This window comes from Myotis nattereri (assembly GCF_964212035.1).
Source record: "Myotis nattereri genome assembly, chromosome: 7".
Classification (NCBI taxonomy): domain Eukaryota; kingdom Metazoa; phylum Chordata; class Mammalia; order Chiroptera; family Vespertilionidae; genus Myotis; species Myotis nattereri.
The window spans coordinates 13,229,355-13,250,874 of NC_138082.1; the positions used below are offsets into that span (position 1 = coordinate 13,229,355).

At 45.8% G+C, this 21,520-nt stretch overlaps 1 protein-coding gene and 1 pseudogene across 2 annotated transcripts in view; one reads left to right on the forward strand and one right to left on the reverse strand.

Annotated features, from left to right (window-relative positions):
* NRP2 (neuropilin 2) overlaps positions 1-6,393 on the forward strand; it is a gene marked incomplete at its 3' end in the record, with an annotated part of 116,745 nt that extends 110,352 nt beyond the window's left edge. The window contains exons 16-17 of the mRNA XM_081095601.1: positions 3,925-3,975; positions 5,979-6,393. Coding sequence (XP_080951727.1) covers positions 3,925-3,975; positions 5,979-6,283 — 356 coding nt within the window. The remainder of the gene's footprint in view (positions 1-3,924; positions 3,976-5,978) is intronic.
* A 13,686-nt stretch (positions 6,394-20,079) lies between these two features.
* Positions 20,080-20,993, reverse strand: LOC308522331 (glycolipid transfer protein-like; annotated as a pseudogene). The gene is made up of 2 exons: positions 20,913-20,993; positions 20,080-20,625 (listed from the first exon to the last, which is right to left on the reverse strand). The product of its transcript is annotated as a glycolipid transfer protein-like (transcript).
* Between the last annotated feature and the right edge of the window lie 527 nt (positions 20,994-21,520).

Consider the following 21,520-nt stretch of genomic DNA (forward strand, 5'->3'; position numbering starts at 1 on the left):
TGGATTGCGTTTTTGTTCATTTGTGTGTTTTTTTAAGAAGGCTCACTTGATTGCTCCAACTCTACTAAAATCCCTTCCAGTCACCATGAGCCCTGCTCTCTCTCACTGTTCTGTTCTGCAGCAGTGGGTGCGGGGAGAGGGGACAGACCTGGCTCTCAGGTAGGGAAGTACAGGGTGGAGGATTTGTGGGGGGCAAGGCAATCTCTTTTAATTCCCCAAAGAGAATCTGATAATGAATTTGAGCCCAAAACCAAGAACTCAGTGTATGAGTAAAAAGCTTCAGGTGCCATGTTTGAAACCACTCCTACAACCTCCAGCCCCCATTTTGCAGCTTAATTCTGAAGCGTCCTCCTCCCCACTCCCGGGTTTCTTTCCTGGCCCTGGCCCAGCCTCCTTTGCCCAATCCCCACCCTGTGCTCCAGCAGCAATAGGAGTCCCCTCCACAATGCCCCCCTTTCTCGTACACTATTTTGTTGGGGTTGAGTCTTTGCTTCCCAACCTGTCAGGGCCTTGATTACAGACACCTGGTCCCATACATCTTCATTTCCCAAAGTCCTCAATATGGTTCCTGGGCACCTACTAAACCCCTTCATAAGTGATGGCTGGTTGATTGGTTAGTTAGCCAGTCAATGAAGAACAATTTAAATCAGCCTTCCCTCTTTGAGTAACGCCTATCAGAGAAAATGTGAAGCCCTAAATTTCAGATTGCCACATCTTCTCGTTCATGAGAGATCTTCATTAGTTCCCATCAAGGTGGTGAACCATTGATGCAGGTAAACCACGGGAGGGCGTGTATCCAGGCGACTAGGATCCAAGACCTTTATTTCTGTTAGGATGGGGTAATAATGATGTGGGGGCAATTGTAGTGTCCTGCCCACACCCAGAGAACTTGAGAGCAGACCAGGGGAGGAGGGCTCTCCTCTGGCCCTAATACAGTACTGAGCGTCAGAGTTCAGACTTTGCGGTCGGATTGGCCTGAGATTGAACCCCTACAGGGGCCCAAAAGGAAATAGGGTCATGTAAGCACAAAGGTTGAAAGTGTAAGTCATGTGGGTGGTAAGATCCATCCCTGACCTGTGTTCTCCTAAATGTGTGGCCCATTCTGCTCTTTCTCATCCATCTGACCCTCATAACCACTCCCTACAGCAGAGTCCTGGCAGGTTCTCTTCAAGTTGTTCCTCGTTTAAAAAAAAAAAAAAAAAATTAAAAACAAAATTCCAGGTCCCTAGACCCCATGTTTTTTGGTTTTTTTGTTTTTGTGTTTTTTGTTTTTGTGGGTGGGTTGTTTTTTGTGTTTTGTTTTGTTTTTTGTTGGTTTTTTTTTGCTATCTGCCTCACTTCTCAAGCTAGGTCTCCTTCCCAGGGAAGTGCTGCCTCCATTCTCTGCCTTGAGCTCCTCGCTCATTACTTCTCCCTCCTCCAAACCCTTGCCTTTTCTTTGCTAGAACTACAGGAACCTGGTGGAACCACACTCCTTGCTGCCAACAGGCTGAGGTTTACCTACTAGGCTCAACCGAAAAGGAAGGTGGCCTGTGAAGGTCAAAGAGGATTTTGAGAAAGAAAGCTCTTAATCAACCACAGACATCAAGAATATTAGCAAAGGGACTAGAGAAAATTGCTATCAAATTAAATTGCTTTTGTACAAATGTTCCCTATATTTGGGTTCTCCCCAGTGTGCCATTCTTTCTTCAAGGCTTGGTGAACAGATGCATGTTTGAAAACGTTGATTAACTTATCCTCTTTTCAACCCCTTCCCACTCCCCCAAACTGCTGGAAGCGGTCAAAAGCCAAGTCAAGCCTCTAATGTGTTCTTCACCCAGAGTAGCCTTTAATTCTCCAGGTGCAGAACTATCAGCCACATCTAGGCAATCAATTTCACAGACCAATCTCATTGGTCCAATTTCTTAGAAATGGATCGATTCTTAGGAGTTCATCTCATCCAGTCCTCTAGCTCCAGAGACAAGAAGCTGTTATCTCCTGGGACAAAATGTCCTCATAGTTATCACCACCCTCTTACCCTTTTTTAAGATCCAGGCAACATTCACCCCTTTCCAGACTATCATCAGTAGTGTCCTCAGAGTTCTTCTTTGCGGGTGTGAGATGGAGCAAGATGACTAGCCTCTAAGAACTCATTGCATCCTTTGTGAAGACCAAGTACCTAAAAGCAAGAACAGGATTTGGCCCAAAACTCACAGATAGGAGCCCCACAATGTTTGTTCTAGGCTCTTTCATAGTCTCATCCAATGTTCTGCGTCTTTTAACCGTGAAGCTATTAAGACCTCTGAGCATCAAAACTATTAATGGTTGGAAATGTGATGGCTTTCTCCCTTTCTCCCATGTTTGTTTTATTTTTCATAAGGTTAAAAAAAATCTCCAGGCTGACTTTCACAAGTTTGATTTGATCCCCATGACAGACACCACCTGCCTCTTGTTGATTCGTGTCCACGTCTTCCTTCCAGGGAAACAGTCTGCATTGTAGAGGCCTGGAGAATAATGCAGGGGGTGGGCACCGAGGTGGGGAGGCTGGCACAGCCTGCAGGTGCCAGTTGCTGTGCTCTAATCATGCCAGGAGCAGGCAGGATTTATGGAGGATTGGTGCCAGTGGCATCGATCCTTTCAAGTGGGGTCTTGGCACATTGTTTTGTGCATCTCTTCTGGGCCACCAAGGGGATGAGAATGTGCTTTAGCACTTTTGCCAGGAATGAGGTTGTAACATGACTACAACTAGCACCTCCAGGAAAAGTCTGAATTTTATGTGTGGCCGTGATGGATGGATCTTCAGTTCAGGTCATGGTCAAGTCGACCTTCCCTGAGATGTTGTGCTGATCAAGGAGAAGTTCAGGCTGGTCTGAAGCTCTTTTATTCCTTTTGTTTGATACTTTAGCTGTTTAGGATTTGGGTTTTGTGGTAAGCCTTGATTTCTGCATATCATTTTATAGTGCTGACTTCAAGGTTGTCCACCTGACTTTGGGCTGAATAAAACTCTCAAAGGGCCACATGCCTTCACTTGGTGCCATTTTGCTGACAGCAGGAACAAGCATAATTAACTTGTGAGATTGGAAGAAGTGATAAGACACTGTTCTTCACCACATATTTGATTCTCTTTTTTAATGATTTTCCGTTTTAGACATGTAATTTTATTGGCTCTGATTTCTATAAGATGGACAGCATAGTGAATAGAGAAACCTGTATTATCCCCTTCCCCAAAATATTATCATAAAAGAAGAAAAAGATAGTGATAATACTAGAGAAAATTCAGAGTAAATTAACTCAGCTGTATTCAAGACTGGGCTAGTCAGATTGGATGCCCATGTTTGATCTATTCTAAACTGAAGGAAGCCAATAGAAAAATAGGCGGGAAAGGAAAGATGGGAGATATTAGCACAGATATGTGAAGGTGAATAGGCATGACATTCTTTCCAATTCTACGTCTACACTGAAGCATATAATGATGAAACGTGACTTCCTTAAATTTCCATACATTTATTTGAAATCCAGAGGAGAAAGGCTCTTGTACTTTGTGTCCACTTAGATGCATCATCATATAAGGAGGGTCAGCATGTTATACTAGATGAACAACAGTCATGACCACTGAGGATGGACATGCAGTGTCGTTGAAGTTGCCTCAGAACTCAGACCTATATTGCTAATGAATAACCATCATTGTAAAGACACAAGTAAGGATTTACTTGGCACTAAAGACCTTTCCTATTGTTTCTGTTCTTCTGGTTACTGGAAGTAAAGACAGATCCTTTGAGGGAAAAGGCTCCATTAATATGCCTGTTACATGATCTAGAAGCAGATGGGATGCTTGAGCTGCCAACATACCGAAGAGTCATTCTCAGAAAGGTCTAGTCTCTGCCTTGTAGCCATGGTGATAGAACTGGTTATAGCTTGATTTGTTTGTTTCCTTTTTCATTATAGTGGACATCCCAGAAGTACATGGGAGAGAGGGCTACGAAGATGAAATTGTTGGTGAGTATTACTATGATTTAGCAGATAATCATGAAATTCAAGTTTGGTTATAAAGATGTACTGAAGAGGGCCAGAAACCACCAATTGCTCTGTCAAGGTCAAATTTAGTGTTTAGAAAGTGTATCGAGTCCCTTCTGCCTAATCTGAAACAGGTCCCCTACTTCGGGCAACTTTCAACATTGATGGACTTCAAATCTGGAGAAACCCTTGAGAAGTGAAGGCCAGGGCCCTCTACAGGAGTCACTGCTTGAACCCATTAACCTCCTTCCAAAAAGTGCCTGAGTGAATGAGCGTCACCGTGCATACCCTCCCAGGCCCGCTGTGGTTGCCAGTTCCCTGGCGTGTAGCGACCTTTTCTCACACTCTCCAAGTCTCCAACTTGGGGCTCACTGCAAGATCCATGTTTCCTTCTCACACTGCCCATCTCGTGTTTTCATTTTATTTCAAGCTCTGTTTTCCCACTTCAAACACATACTCAAGAGGCTGAAGCGAGAATCCCGACTAAAGGGCCCCTGGGCAAACATGTAGATGTCGTTTCTTCCCTGGGCTCAGAGCAGCACAGGTCTGTCCGGGCTTCTCTGAGTGCCAGAGTTGATCTCCAAGAGGGATCACGAAGGTTCCCCTCGGAGAACAGCTCTGAGACCAAGATTGATGCATTTAAGAAGAGCAGTTTATAGAGCAGCTGCTTTCCACCCGACCTTAATCAAACACTTCAAGTGTAGTTATAGAAACAGAGTGACTAATCCAAACAGCACCTTGTTAACTGAACGCAGGCTCTGCCTGCAAACCCAGCCTAACGCTCCTTTTATGGGCAAAGCGGCGCAACTGGCCTCCGCGGAGAGGCTGCAGTGGATCAAGCAAGGAGCACTGACGGGGAGGAGGAGGGCAGGAGGGTGCAGGAAGCCTGCGGGGCCCGGTGCAACTGCTTGCTGACTCCGGGACCCTGTGTGAGTTACCTAGTCACCTAATTCCTTAAAACCTCGGTTTCATCCTCTCTATATATATATCACCCTGCTTTCTTCATGGAATTGTCAGGAAATCCCACAAAATAAGCCATGGGTATCGTCATGCCTTGGCCACACTGGGTGGTTTAAACAACAGAAATGTATTTCTCCTCATTCTGGAGACTGGAAGTCCAAGATCAAGGTGTCAACAGTGTGGCTTCCTTCTGAGGGTTGTAAGGGGAAATCTGGTACAAGCCTTTCTCTTTGTCTTGTCGATGGCCATGCCTGTATCCACATGGCCATCTGCCATCTCTGGCTGTCTCAAGTTTCCCCTTTTTATAAGAACACCAGTCACACTGAGTTAGGGCCCACCCTATTTCAGCTTGATTACCTCTGTAAAGCTCCTATCTCCAAATAAGGTCACACTCTGAGGTTCTGGGATTTAAGACTTCAACATATGAGTCTGGGGAAGGGACATAATTCAACCCATTAGTAAGGTAAGACGGATGTCAAGTGAAGTCTGGTGGCTTGAAAAACATCTGCTGCTCGGATGGCCAGGAATGCTATGCAGAAACTCTTGCTGTGAGAATAGCCTCAGCCTGTCCTTCGATTTAACTTGAACCCCTTGGAAGTAAGGGATGAGGAGGAGAAGGAGGAAGGGTGCCCAAACACAGGGCCATCCCTGGGGCTCCGAAGGCACCCTGTTATAATATATATTTACTTAGCATTAGTGAAACTATTTAAGTCTCAAATACTTAAGACTATACTCACTATGTGCTGGGCACTAACCACTTTATCAATATTCATGTAGTTCACCTAGCAACCAAGTGAGGTAGAGTTTATTAATATCTCCATTTTACAGATGAGAGAACTGAGGCAAAGCGAGGTTAAATAACTTTCCCAAAGTTACACAGCGAGGCTGTGGCAGGGCTGGGCTTTGAAGCCAAGCAGTGTTAAGTCCCAGCTTCCAACCCACGCTCTGAAGAACCTCTGGGAGGCTCAGGTATTTCGCCCCGCAAGAAGCATTGCCTGCCATCTGTCCTGTGCTTTCTGTCCTAGATGAGTACGAAGTGGACTGGAGCAACGCTTCTTCCTCGACCTCAGGGTCCAGCACCCCTTCGGCCGACAAAGAGAAGAGCTGGCTCTACACGCTGGATCCCATCCTCATCACCATCATCGCCATGAGCTCGCTGGGCGTCCTCCTGGGGGCCACATGCGCCGGGCTGCTGCTCTACTGCACCTGCTCCTACTCGGGCCTGAGCTCCCGCAGCTGCACCACGCTCGAGAACTACAACTTCGAGCTCTACGACGGCCTCAAGCACAAGGTCAAGATGAACCACCAGAAGTGCTGCTCCGAGGCATGACGGATTGCACCCAAATCGCATCTGACGTTTCATTCCAGCGAGAGGGGCTAGTGAAGATTACAATTTTTCTCCCCTTTGGAAACTGAATGCCATAATCTCGATCAAACTGATCCAGAATTACCGAAGGTGTGGGCAGGACAGGCGGGCAAGTGGAGGGAGGAGGGAGATGCAGCCTCCTTGCGGGGGAGGGGTGTCACGACCCACCTAGCACCGCGGGGGGGCGAGTCATTGCTGGGACAAAGACGGGAGCTCATCTCTTTGGGGTCACAGTTCTCTTTCGTTTGTGAGTTTGTTATTATTATTAATTATTATTATATTTTATTTCTTTGGTCTGTGAGCAACTCGAAGGGCAGAAGAGAATGACTTTTCTAGCATAGAAGCAGAGGGGGTTGTTATTCTCTGCTTTCTGTTTCTAATCAACACTTGAAAAGCAAAGGGTCTTTTCACACTTTCCACCTTTAGGGGAAAACACTCACAATACAAGCCGTGCAGCTTATCCCGTCTCCTGATCTTCTCCTGACTTACGGGATCTGCGGTGGCGAAGGCCCTGCCGCCGACCCTGCGCGCTGCCGTGCCCAGTCCTAGCATTTACATGGGATGTCGTTGCCTTTAGCTTTTTTTATCCAGGGGAAAATTGCCATTTTAGGGTCAGCACGAACAGTTCTTTCCTACATGCGATTTAAAACAAACCAGAGAGGAAACTTCACACGTCAAAATCCGCGGAAGCACCTCCATGTGAGACGTGGACGAGCCTTAAGGAGCTTTGTGAATCGGAGCCATTCGGACCAGGACTTATGGCTGTGGGGCTCCTTGCGGGGCCTCTGGGGGTGGTTCTGCTTCCCGCCCCCCTCCTTGTTCTCCTAAGACATGGACACATGCACACACATTCATGCACACACCCCCACATTTGTCTCTAAGCCCCAGGAAAGACCTCGTTTGATAGTCTCAAAGGTGGGGTGGGGAGACACAGGCTGTTTTCTCTGTCAGTGCCAGGTGCCTGGTGCCCACCGGGTGGGAAGGGGGCAGTGGAGGGGGGAAAAAGTCCAGCCCCTGATGGTGTGATGGCAAAGGCTGAGCAGACCGTACAGAGAATCTTGATGAGTCAGCCTCTCCAGGAGTAAACATTGATCTCTCCTTGGGGTTACGGCCACCACCTCCACCTTTCAGGAGAGGGGGCCAGGAGGTCAGGGTGTCTCGCCGGAAGTCTGCAAGCACTGTGAACCAAAACGCTGGCAACCCTGTCTGAACCCCAGAGAGACCGATGTTCTCTCACACACATACATGCACCAATTTATGTGTTTTTTTTATTAAGTGCCTTGAAAAAGTGAAGAAAAATGTATTTTCCCTCTATGTCAAAATCAGTGACTATCATACAAGTTAAGGCATTCCTCCTTCCCTAACCCCAGAGGCTCCCCACCCAGCTCCCCCACCTCACCGCTGACCTACTAATGGAATGAGCCCGCTGCCCAAGTGGTCGTCATTGCCCAGATGACTCTCAACTGCTCCAGAAGGGGCCGCATCAGGAATGGATGAACCTGTGCGAAGGATAGGATTGTCCGCGTCAAGATCCAAATCTGATTTTGTAGTGATGCCTAAGGTTTACCTGTGTGCTGGTTGAAACTCTACCAGCGTGCCCAGCCTATCGCATAAACTGTCCGACCATTTTTGCTGCTATGGTCACCCCAATCTCATGTGTCTTGTGCCCAGGTGAAAGGGGGAGGGTGAATGGGGCTGGCAGTTTCCTGTGTTAACTCATGGAAATGCTGGTTCACATGGGAAAGTCACCATGTTTTGTGTGCAGAGAGGGAGACTCATGCCAACAGCTATTTATTCCTACGTGTGTGTGTCTGTGCCGCCTTTGAGTTCTCTGTATCTACTGTGTATGTGAATGGTCACGTGGGACTCAGTGGTGTTGTTGTGACTTTGACTCTGACCGAGGGCCTGAGTTAACTGCTGATCTCAGCACTCGCTGGCACCGTGGTAGTTAGAGGTGAAAAGTAAAGCCGTCAAGCCCGAGGGCTTAGCTTTAGGCCCACCCTGAGCTGGGCGTAGAGCAGAAGCAAGTGTTTAAGTAGCCTACCCTCCTCTTCGCCTTCCCGTGTAGCTCCGTGTTCAGGAAGCTAGCAAGTCCTGGGGATTTCCAGGAGCAGCCTACCGAAAAAGAGAAGTTCAGATGTCTTCTCTGGGGGTCTGGCTGTCTCATGCCCAATGGACCGTGTTACAGCTCCCCAAAGACCAGCCCTGTCTCCAGCCTGCAGTTCACCTCTAAGTTACGTACAACTCAGCCTGCATCCCTCTGTATCCATGTTCTCCGTGAAGCCCCAGGCGGGCCCTGAATGCTGAACGAAAGCAGGCTCCCCAGGGCTGCGTGTAGATACCTCACCAATGCTGGAGGCTGGTCTCTGGCGAGACAGAAAGATAGTGGGCCCCGATTATAACTTGGCCAGAGGGCACCCTGGTGCATTTGTCGTCTCCATCGGCAGGTGGGCTGGCTGACCCGTCTCCTTAAGTCATTCCCTTTGGGAAACCCAACTCACAGTATTGATCTCCTTTTTTGCCTTGTACTGACTGACACATTACCTCCACGCTCTCCCGGACTAGACGGGCCACAGGGCCAAGGTTGCTTTCTCTCTTAGGTGGGAATGAGGAGTTGACAGGGATGAGGGTCCAAGGAATGAGCATGAATGGCAAGAAAACAAGGGGAGAAGTTAAGCCATCACACAGGTTAACTTTTCCAGGGTTTGCAGTTAAAGGTATTCAACCATTTGCTGGCTGAGCCAGATCACGGGAACTTGAGAGCTTTTACTGTGATTCTTCAATGTAAAAATTAAACAAACAACAATGTCAAACTGTGTTTATATGATTTGTATAAAGCCTTTTTAAGATTACTATTTAAATAAACATTATACCAGAGATATTTTGTTGAGTGTTTTTTACTGGAGACAAAGAGACTTGGGGTGACCAAATCATCCCAGCTTGCCCAAGACATTCCTAAAAGTCCCGTGTCCCCAAAATCCCTCCACCTCAGCAAACCAGGATGCTTGGTCACTCTCCTGGAACAATGTTTCTCAACATTTTCATGGGGAATTAATAGGGTGATTGGTTGGCTTTTTATAAAATAAAAATATGATGGAGATGGGTAATGGGCTACCTGTCCAATAGGGTTATTTTAACTCAAAGGCTTGCCTGGTCGATTTCCAAGACTGTGATCCCTACAAACAGACCTCTCAACGGTAGACCAGGAAAGGCCTCGCTATGCAGGTGATAGTTAAGCTGAAACCGGAAGGGATGAGGAGTCAGCTAAGCAAAGTGCCTGGGAAAAGCTTTCACGTGGAAGGAACAGCATACAGAGAGGCTGCTGTGGGGACGTCTGCTGTGCTCCTGGGAACACAGAGACGGGGACCAAATAAGCTCCTGCAAGGCACAGGGAGAAGGCTCTGTTTGATCTGCATCACTCCCTGGCCTTCCTTAATGTATGCAGAGAACAGCTCCCCACTTCCCATCCCTGTTCCTCACTGGCCCAGAAGGTCACCAGAGTCAGATTTCTGCAACTTCCCTCTCTGCCCTCGCTGTGATCTTTGTAATATCACGCGTCTCCTGAGATCCCTGCTTCTATTGTATTCCTGACCCTCGCAACAATAACAGAGGGTAAAATGAAAAGCAAATCCTACTTTCCTTTAGTTGAGCTTTGGGGTATTTTTAAAGCCCTAGTAAACTAATAATATCTCCTGGTCTCTAGCCCGCTAGTGTTTACATAAGATCTCTCTCTCTCTCTCTTTTTTTTTTTCCTTCCTTATCTGTATCCTTCTGGAAATGTTTATTCAATGCTCAGGGGAGGCAGTGAAATGAAGTTGAAATAGGCCCATCCTTGAGGGAAACAGGGCCCATCTGGAAGCCACGGTGCCTTTGCCCCCGCAACGCTGGTGGCGGTGGTAGAGCCCGGGAGGGGAGCGTGAAGAGGCAATGGAAAGATGAGTGTGTTCCCTTTCTCCCAAGCTTCAGCCTCTAACCCCAGGCTGAGCTAAATAAAACTCCTGGGGAAAATATTTCCCCCGGGGGATAGGGTGTGAGATGAGGGGGTGATGATCAAAATATGAAATGCTACCTACCTCGGAGCTCCCTCTGTCCACCTCTGGGCTTCACAGAAACTTTTTTTTTTTAATGGTGTGTGTGTGCCTTTGAGCACTACACATTTGTACAATTTTTTAAATCCTCATCGGAGGATATGTTTTACACTGATTTCTAGGGAGAGTGGAAGGGAGTGGTAGGGGGAGAGAGAGAGAGTGAGAGAGAGAGAAACATCAATTGGTTGCCTCTCCCACATGCCCCCTACCCGGGCCAGGAATCGAACCTGCAACCCAGGCATGTGCCCTTGACTGGGAATAGAACCCATGACCTTTCAGTGCTCGAGCCAGTGTTCCAACTACTGAGCCACACCCGCCAGGACCGTCATGGCACCTTTAATGCCCGTTCCCATCAGCAAAACAGGAAGGTTTCTAAGAAGGGTAAGGACTGAGGCAGAGGCTCGCTTGCCCTTGAATTCCCATCTCTCAGGATTCCCAAGCCCCAAAGCCAGCTCCCTACCGGCAAAGGCTGGTCCTCCTCAGCCCTTCGTTTTCTCGGCGACCTTGAGAGGAGCTCGTGGAGGAAGGACGTGCCTGAACACCAGGGTGAGGGACCACTAGGGAGCCCTGAGCCAAGGCATTCTTGCAGCCTGTCCAGCGAGTGACGCCTGATCCTCTCTCCCCTGCCTGCAAACCCCATAGGACAGCTGCGCGCAGGCCCGCTGTTGGTGCTGTGAGAGAAAGACCTTCAGCTGCTCTAGCCTGTCCTCAGCACTCCACCTGCCCGCTGGCTCCAGGTGAGCGGGGCCCTCTCTCCGCAGAGGAGCCAGCCTGAGCAGGCCCACACAGATGTAGAGCCCCGACCTGAGGGCCAGCCCTTGTACACACAGAGGCACCCAGCACAGCCCTGCTCCAGCAGAGAAGTACAGCCCGAGCCAGGGACTTGGGTGCTCGGTTCTGGGTTCCTCACCATAACAGCAGGCCCAAGAGCTGTGGTCAGGTATGAACCTTCCTCTAGCCCAATTCAAACGACCTCAAGAGCCTGCCCCCCTTCCCCCCCGCTCCCAAACCCTGCTCCCTCCACCCCAGGCCTCTGGGAATCAGTAGCAGAGCCAGGTTGCCGCGGCTTGGAGCACAGCTCTGCTAATAAATCTCCATCCTGCAGCCCAGACTGCCTCCGCTGGGACCTGAGCACCGCTTCCTGAGTGCCCGCTGGCTGCCCGGCTGCACTGCCAAGCCCCACACATAACCACCCTGTGGGCTTGACTCCAGAGCCAGGCAGGCGGCCTTTCTGGACCGGCTTTCTCTCTTCCCTGTTTTTCTCCTCGGGCCCCCTCATCTCACCTCTTCTTGAGCAGTTACATTTCTATTCCCAGCCAACTGCTTTTAAATCTTGTGGAAGTTCAAAGAAAGCTTGTGAGGGTTTTGAAACCCACCAATGCTCCTTTGCCCTTGAACTTGGACATGCTGAGGAGGTGGGAGAGCGCTAGTCCCAGAGTTTGGGGGAACCAGGATTCTCGGTTCTGCCTCTTGTTCTATGACCTTGGGAAGGTCGTGCACATCTTGGCTTTCCCACCTCTAAAGTGGGCATTGGGCTAAATTAATTTTGAGCCCTGAGCTCGGCCAGCCCAGCTGATGCAGTAGTTCTGCTTGGTTGTCTGAATCTGTGTCAGACACTCAGGGGGGTAAAGCTCCCGGTCCCGAGTTCTCTCGGGCTCCCTGCTGCAGAGAAGCCAGGAGCACACCCTTGGGCTTGATTCTATGGGGGAACTGGCCCAAATCCAAGCTCTCTCTCAGCACTCATAGCTATTTACATAGATATTGATGTGCTTATTTGTCTATCTCCTACTAGCTCTTTTTTTTATTATTATTATTATTAGTTAAGGAATTACAAATGTGTCCTCATCCCCCCCCTTTAACCCCCAACCTCCCCCCCACACACAAACTCGTGCTCCCATCCCCCCGTTGTCCATGTCCATTGGTTTGGCTTATATACATGTATACAAGTCCTTCTGTTGATCTCTTCCCCTTACCCCCGCCCTCCCCTACTTTCCTTCTAGGGATTGATAGCCTGATCGCTGTTTCTCAGTCTTTGGGTCTGTCCTTTTTCATCAGTCTATGTTGTTCTCTATAATCCACAAATGAGTGAGATCATGTGGTAATTATCTTTCTCTGACTGGCTTATTTCACTTAGCATAATGCTCTCCAGTTCCATCCATGCTGTTGCAAAAGGCAGGAGTTCCTTTTTTTTTACCGCAGCATAGTATTCCATTGTGTATATGTACCACAGTTTTCTAATCCACTCATCTGCTGATGGGCACTTAGGCTGTTTCCAAATCTTAGCTATGGTGAATTGTGCTGCTATGAACATAGGGGTGCATATATCCTTTCTAATTGGCGTTTCTGGTTTCTTGGGATATATTCCTAGGAGTGGGATCACAGGGTCAAATGGGAGTTCCATTTTTAGTCTTCTGAGGTAGCTCCATACTGTTCTCCACAGTGGCTGCACCAGTCTGCATTCCCACCAGCAGTGCAGAAGGGTTCCTTTTTCTCCACATCCTCTCCAACACTTGTTGTTTGTTGATTTGTTGATGATAGCCATTCTGACAGGTGTGAGATGATAACGCATTGTCGTTTTGATTTGCATCTCTCGTATAATTAGTGACTTTGAGCAGGTTTTCATATGTCTTTCTGCCTTCTGTATGTCCTCTTTCGAAAAGTGTCTATCTAGGTCCGTTGCCCATTTTTTTATTGGATTGTTTATCTTCCTTTTGTTAAGTTTCATGAGATCCCTGTATATGTTGGAAATTAAACCCTTATCGGTGGTATCATTGGTAAATATGTTCTCCCATGTAGTGGGTCTTCTTGTTGTTTTTTTGATGGTTTCCTTTGCTGTGCAAAAGCTTTTTATTTTGATGTAGTCCCATTTGTTTATTTTCTCTTTAGTTTCCACTGCCCTAGGAGCATTATCAGAGAAGAAATTTCTTCGGCATATGTTTGCGATTTCGCTGCCTGTGGATTCCTCTAGTATTTTTATGGTTTCCCGTCTTACGTTTAAATCTTTTATCCATTTTGAGTTTATTTTTGTGTATGGTGTGAGTTGGTGATCTAGTTTCATCCTTTTGCATGTATCTGTCCAATTTTCCCAACACCATTTATTGAAAAGACTGCCTTGACTCCATTGTATGCTCTTGCCTCCTTTGTCGAATATTAATTGGGCATAGTGGATTGGGTCAATTTCTGGGGTCTCTATTCTATTCCATTGATCTATATGTCTGTTCTTGTGCCAGTACCAAGCTGTTTTAAGAACAGTGGCTTTGTAATACAGTTTGATATCTGGTATTGAGATCCCACCTACTTTGTGTTTTCTCAGGATTGCTGCAGCTATTCGGGGTCTTTTTTTATTCCAGATGAATTTTTGGAACGTTTGTTCTAGATTTGTGAAATATGCCATTGGTAATTTAATGGGGATTGCATTGAATCTATAAATTGCTTTGGGTAGTATGGACATTTTGATGATGTTGATTCTACCAATCCATGAACACGGTATATTCTTCCATCTGTTTATGTCTTCCTCTATCTCTTTTTTCAGTGTCCTGTAGTTTTCAGCATATAAGTCTTTTACCTCCTTAGTTAAGTTTATTCCTAGGTATTTTAATTTTTTTGGTGCAATGGTAAATGGGATTGCTTCTGTAGTTTCACTTTCTGTAAGTTCACTATTGGTGTAAAGAAATGCCATGGATTTCTTAGCATTAATTTTGTATCCTGCTACATTGCCGAATTCATTTATTAAGTCTAATAATTTTTTGATGGAGTCTTTAGGGTTCTGTATGTACAGTATCATGTCATCTGCAAATAAGGACAGTTTTACTTCTTCTTTTCCAATCTGGATGCCTTTTATTTCTTCTTCGTGTCTGATCGCAATGGCTAGTACTTCCAGTACTATGTTGAACAGGAGTGGTGAGAGGGGGCATCCCTGTCTTGTTCCTGTTTTTAGGGGGAATGGTTTTAGTTTTTGCCCATTGATTATGATGTTGGCTGTGGGTTTGTCATATATGGCTTTTATTATGTTGAGGTATGATCCCTCAATTCCTATCTTGCTGAGAGTTTTTATCAAGAAAGGGTGTTGGATTTTGTCAAATGCTTTTTCCGCATCAATTGATATGACTATGTGGTTTTTTTCTCTCAATTTGTTTATGTGATGTATCACGTTTATTGATTTGCGGATATTGTACCATCCTTGCATCCCTGGGATAAATCCTACTTGGTCATGGTGTATGATCTTTTTGATGTACTGCTGGATCCGATTTGCTAGGATTTTGTTGAGGATTTTGGCATCTATGTTCATGAGGGATATTGGCCTATAATTCTCTTTCATTGTATTGTCTTTATCTGGTTTTGGGATTAGGGTGATGTTGGCTTCATAGAATGAGCTGGGAAGTGTTCCTTCCTCTTGGATCTTTCGACATAGTCTGAGGAGGATAGGTTTTAGGTCTTCCTTAAATGTTTGGTAAAACTCCCCTGTGAAGCCATCTGGCCCCGGGCTTTTGTTTGCTGGAAGCTTTTTGATTACTGCTTCGATTTCCTCCATAGTTATTGGCCTATTGAGATTTTTAGATTCTTCCTGGTTAAGTTTTGGAAGGTTGTATTTATCTAGGAATATGTCCATTTCCTCCAGGTTGTCTAGTGTGTTGGAGTAGAGTTGTTCATAGTATTTTCTAACAATCCTTTGTATTTCTATGGGGTCTGTTGTTATTTCTCCTCTTTCATTTCTGATTTTGTTTATTTGGGTCCTCTCTCTTTGTTTCTTGGTGAGCCTGGCTAGAGGTGTATCAATCTTGTTTATCCTTTCAAAGAACCAGCTCTTGGTTTTGTTGATCTTTTGTATTGTTTTTTTGGTCTCTATGTCGTTTATCTCCACTCTGATCTTTGTTATTTCCTTCCTTCTGCTTACAGTGGGCTTTTTTTGTTGCTCTCTTTCTAATTCTTCGAGTTGTAGAGTTAGGTCATTTATTCTCATTGTTTCTTGTTTCTTGCAGTAGGCTTGTAGAGCTATGAACTTCCCTCTCAAGACTGCTTTTGCTGTGTCCCATAGGTTTTGGATTGTTGTGTTTTCATTGTCATTCGTTGCCATGATGTTTTTTATTTCTTCTTTGATCTCACTGGTGACCCAGTCGTTGTTTAATAGCATGCTATTTAGTCTCCATGTGTTTGATTTTTTTGGATTATTTTTGTTGTAGTTGATTTCCAGTTTTATGCCTTTGTGGTCTGAGAAGATACTTGATATGATTTCAATTTTCTTGAATTTGAAGAGACTTTGTCTGTGACCCAATATATGGTCTATCTTTGAAGATGACAAATGTGCACCTGAGGAGAATGTATATTCTGTGGCTTTGGGGTGAAATGTTCTGAAGATGTCAATTAATTCCATCTGATCTAGTGAGTCATTTAGGATTGATGTTTCTTTGCTGAGTTTCTGTTTAGAGGATTTGTCCAGTGGCGATAATGGGGTGTTAAGGTCCCCTACTATGATTGTATTGCTGTCAATCTCTCCCTTGATCTTCTCCAGAAGCTTTCTTACGTATTTGGGTGCTCCTATATTGGGTGCATATATATTTACCAGAGTTATTTCTTCTTGTTGGACTGCTCCCTTTAGTATTATGAAGTGGCCTTCTTGATCTCTTTTTATGTCCTTCACTTTGAGATCTAATTTGTCAGATATAAGTATTGCTACCCCGGCTTTTTTTTCACTTCCATTGGCCTGAAAAACCTTTTTCCATCCCTTCACCATCAGTCTGTGTGCGTCTTTTTTTCTGAGGTGGGTTTCCTGTAGACAGCAGATATATGGGTCATGTTTTCTTATCCACTCATTTACCCTATGCCTTTTGACTGGGGAATTTAATCCATTTACATTTAAAGTTATTATTGATAGAAACTTGTTAGTCGCCATTTTTGTTCTTTACCGCTGTGTTCCTTCTTTGTTTCCTGTTTTTTCTATTTACAGCAGACCCTTTAGCATTTCTTGCATTGCTGGTTTGGTTGTAATAAACTCCCGTAGACCATTTTTGTCTGTGAAGCTCCTGATTTGACCCTCAATTTTGATTGATAGCCTCGCTGGGTATAGTATTCTTGGATTCAGACCCTTCCTTTGCATGACTTTGTATATTTCATTCCATTCCCTTCTTGCCTGATGTGTTTCTGTTGAGAAATCGGTCGCTAGTCTGATGGGGGATCCTTTGTAGGTAACTTTCTGTCTCTCTCTGGCTGCTTTTAAGATTCTTGCTTTGTCGTTGGTGTTTGCCAATTTAATTATTATGTGCCTTGGTGTCGGTCTTTTCGGGTTCATTTTGTTTGGGACTCTGTGAGCTTCTTGGATTTGTGTGAGTTTTTTCCTCCCTATATCAGGGAAATTTTCTGTTACTATTTTTTCAAACAGGTTTTCTATTCCTTGCTCAGTTTCCTCTCCTTCTGGCACCCCTATTATTCGGATGTTGTTTCGTTTAGCATTGTCCCAGAGTTCTCTTAGGCTCTCTTCCTGCTTTTTAATTTTTTTTTCTAGAAGCTGTTCTGTTTGGGTATTTTTTTCTACCTTGTCTTCTAGCTCGCTGATACGGTCCTCTGCTTCTTCTAGTCTACTGTTGATGCTTTCTATTGAGTTCTTTATGGCAGTGATGTCGTTTTTCATTTCTTCTTGGTTTCTCTTCATTTCCTCTTGGTTCTTCTTCATTTCCTCTTGGTTCCTACACATATTGTTGAATTGGTCTTCCATTCTTTTCATCCACCTTATGACCATTACTCTGAATTCTTTCTCTGACAGGTTGCTTGCCTCCATTGCCTCTATTTCGTTTACTTCCTTTTCTGATGATGCCTGTTTTTCTTTCATATTTGGGTTGGTTCTTTGTTTCACCATGATTTCTCTTCTCAAGGTGTTTGGTTATGTAGATCTCTCTCTGTTGCGCTTTCTGTGAGAAGAAGCAGTGCTCGTCTGAGTTCACGCAGTCACGCTGCTTGAGATCCCTTGTTTCCAGGTTAGTAGCTGGTCTCTGGATGCCGGCAACAATCACCCAAGATGGCGCAGTCTCCGCTGCTTAGCTGGCGCACCAGGAGAGGCTTCAGCCGCAGTCTCCAACCGTCCTTTTTTTTCCCTGGGGGGTTCTCAGTCTTTCCTAGCTGCAGACAATCTCTCAGCTGAAAATCCTCTACCTATTCGGGCTGAATGTTACCCGTTTCAGCTGCTCACCCTTATCTGCTCCAGGACAAGGCACAGGACACGTCCGCTTATACCTCCGCCATTTTTCCTCCCGAAAAATAAGATCCTCCTACTAGCTCTTGAGGGAAGAATGTATGCATGATTTCATTCATATCCTCAATATATTTTACATTAAATGCCTACTATGTGCCTTGCTAGATACTAGGGAGCAATAGGTGTAACAGATGTGGTCCCTGCCTTCAGAGAGCTTACAATCTAGAGAGAAGAGACTTTGGTGAGTCCAATAACTGCACAACTCTGTCATAACCATCATGGCAGGAGCTATAAAGTGAAGAGTAGAGAGCTGTGAGTGTGGGAGCGGATTGGGCAAGCCACCACTGAGCATCATGTCGAATGGAGCTGAAACCTCAGGGTGAGTCAGATGACTGGGACAGGCAGGAGGGAAAGCATATGCAAGGGCAGCACATGCAAGGATTGGAGGTAGAGGGAAACCTGGCAGCAGCAAAAGTGGGGGTTAAGGACAAGCACCTCATTCACTATTGTATAGGAGCCCCCAATGCATAACTGGCATTTACTGGGCAAGCACATAAACATTTGTTGAATGAATGAATGATATCTAAATTCCCCTTCCTGATAGTATTAAGCTGCCTGATAGTATTTAGTTTGTACAAACTAAAAGGTAAGAGTTTTAGTTCTTCCTAATCACTACCTGTGCTTCCCTGTAGCGGAACATGTGGAAATCTCCTAGAGTCTGAACTGAGAAAGTATGCCCACAAGTTCCAACATGGAGATGGGTATTATTCGTTTCTGTGTAAAATTATAATTTTATGATAAACTAGAGGCCCAGTGCACGAAATCTGTGCACAGAAGGGGGGTGGGTCTCTCAGCCCAGCCTGCACCCACTTGCAATCTGGGACCTACCAGGAGGTGTCTGACTGCCAGTTTAGGCCCGATCACATGGACATCCCTCTCGCAATCTGGGACTGCTGGCTCCTAATTGCTTGCCTGCCTGCCTGATTTTGCTCCTAAAACTCAAGCTTCTTATTTTTTTATTTTTAATATTTATTTTTCTTCTTTATTTTTATTTTAAAATTCAAGCTTCTTGAGAACATGAGGCATTTAATATTATTCCATATTCCTTACAGAGAGCTAAGCATGGTAAACACAGCAAATACTTAATACTTATGGGCTTCTATACAAACACTTTCCAACCAGGCATGTTTTAATAGGCAGTCTCCAAAACTTGAACTGGAAAGCCTAAAAGTAAAGTGCTCAGATTTCAGGCATCGGGTGCTATTAGCAGGATTTCTATCCCAATTAAACTCTAATTCTGAGCTCTCAACAGTAGGCAAACTGCCTTTCACTATCTCCAAAGTTGTGTGTGTGTGTGTGTGTGTGTGTGTGATTGCAAAATAGAGATTTATTTATTAAGAATTATTTAGTGCTTTCATAAAAATTACCAGCTGTTCCTCACTGGGTTTTTAACACACATGAGTTTTTTGGGAGTCCCTCTATTCACCCCAACACTTTCAAAATACAGCTCTTGAAGGGTCCCAGGTTTGATTCTGGTCAAGGGCACATGCCTGGGTTGCAGGCTCAATCCCCAGTGGGAGGCGTGCAGGAGGCAGTTAATCAATGATTCTCTCTCATCATTGGTATTTCTATCTCTCTCTCCCTCTTCTTTCCTCTCTGAAATCAATAAAAATATATTTTTAAAAATACAACTCTTGTTAGTGCCAGGAGGGACAGTTAAGGCAGCGAGGTGTTTCCTTGGGTCTCAGCATCTGGAGGGCTTGTGGTCTCCCCTCTGAGAGAATACACATGTAGGTAGTTTCTTAGGTGGTGTAGGCTGTCCCTAAAGAAAATACTTATGCAGAAGAATGCAAATTCAGTCATCTGTGGTCAGTTACTCATACCTGACAGCTTTAAAATAAAGTCCCCTTGGTCAAGGTCATCAAAGGCTTGCTGGTTGTTTTCAACTATAAAAAACTGTCTGGAAAAAGAAAGAAGGAAAGAGCGGGGTCTATAATGACAGCACTGTGACGCTGGGCTGTGCAACCACAGGAGAGCACAAAGCAGTCTGCTTTTAAAAAAATCCTGTATAATTTCAAATCAGACTCCTCATGGTCTGTACACAACCCGAAACATCACTGCACAGATCCTCATTTTTAAAATGAGGTGTATGACAGGGCTTCCCCAGGGTCACGCACCACGTGGGGGGACAGGGATAGAAAACCCTAGGACTTGACTTATTAGCAACATTAACTGATTTTTATCACACTGAAATGAAGGCAGTCAGTCTGTGCTGCCATGAAATTAAAAGGTGATTGAGAAGTAGAGTGGTTATTTATTGCTCTGTTAGGATAGACCCCAAAAATGACTTTTCAGAAACCAGGGCTGTCCCCTGCAACCCCAGCCAGACTCTGGACTGCTCTGGGGGACGCAGGCCAAGGCGGCCTGCCAGCTTGCTTCGCAGTGATTCTGGCTTGTCTGTTTCTGGGAGTGCCGGCCACTGGGCATGCCTACACCTTGTAGTTGAGCTCGGTGCTCATCTTGGTGTACATCTCCTAGATGACGTCAATGGTGGCCGTGTAGTTGACCAGTAACCGGCGGACCTTCTTCAGGCGCTCCCCCTCCATCACGTTCTGGCCCTTAGAGAGTGCTTTCAGGAAGTCAGACTTGTAGAGCGCAGCATACAGCGCTGCCTGGAAGATCTTCTGCATGATCCAGCTGTGGTACTTCTTGAGCGACATCCCGTAGGCCTCGGTGGCGTTGACACGCATGAGGTTGGGGTGGCTCTCATCCCACTCCCCATCGCAGATGCTCCACAGGAAGACCTAGATGAAGTGGAAGCCCTTTTTCAGCCACATCAGCACCAGTGTGGCCCCCACGTTGGACCACTCTGCTCCATACATTTCCTTCTCTGCCTCCAGGATGTTCTGCAGGGTCCGGAACTTGGCCGGGTGGGTGTTGTACACGGCTTTGATTTTCGTGATGTTACCACTTACGTCTGCCTTGATGGGCATAAACACTGGGGACCCGAGGCAATCGAAGAAGGGCGGCAGGCCCTGACCAGTTTGGCTCAGTGGATAGAGCGTCAGCCTGCGGACTCAAGGGTCCCGGGTTCAGTTCTGGTCAAGGGCATGTACCTTGGTTGCAGGCACATCCCCAGTGGGGAGTGTGCAGGAGGCAGCTGATCGATGTTTCTCTCTCATCAATGTTTCTAACACTCTATCCCTCTCCCTGCCTCTCTGTAAAAAAATCAATAAACTATATTTTAAAAAATAAATTAATAAATAAAAATTTTAAAATTAATTAATTAATTAATTTACAAAAAGAAGGGCAGCAGGTGGATCATTGCCTTCAGGAAGGGCCCTGTGTCAATCTGCTTGTCCACAGGCAGCAGCTTCAGCAGGTGCTCAGCCAACAGCGCCATTTCAGGGTTGAGACTGGCAGTGATGCCGTTTTCTAATCAGATCTTTCTCTTCCTTCCCCAGCACACTCCAAACCTACTCTGGACAGATCACCCCAACCCCACAGATCCTTAAGACCTTCCCCCCCTATTTCTTTGATTTTCCCCCATCAAACTCGCAACCTATCATGTTGCCTAGGAGTGCCCCTAACCGCTCCCTAGAAGGTGGGGCCAGCTCAGCCAGGGGCCATGGTGGTTCTGGTCTAACATTCATTATGGTTGTGACGCCATTATGGTCACTGGCTATATATATATATATATATATATATCCTATCTAATAATAGACAAACATGGTAATTAACCATACCTCTGACACGCTTCCCATTGGCTAATCAGGGTGATATGCAAATTAACTGCCAACCAAGATGGCGGCCAGCAGCCAGGCAGTGAAGTGAACAGGAGGCTTGCTTGCTCCAGTGATGGAGGAAGCCAACGTTCCCTGCCTGCCGCTGCTGACCTCTGAGCTGCACGCTAAGAAACAATGTTGCAAG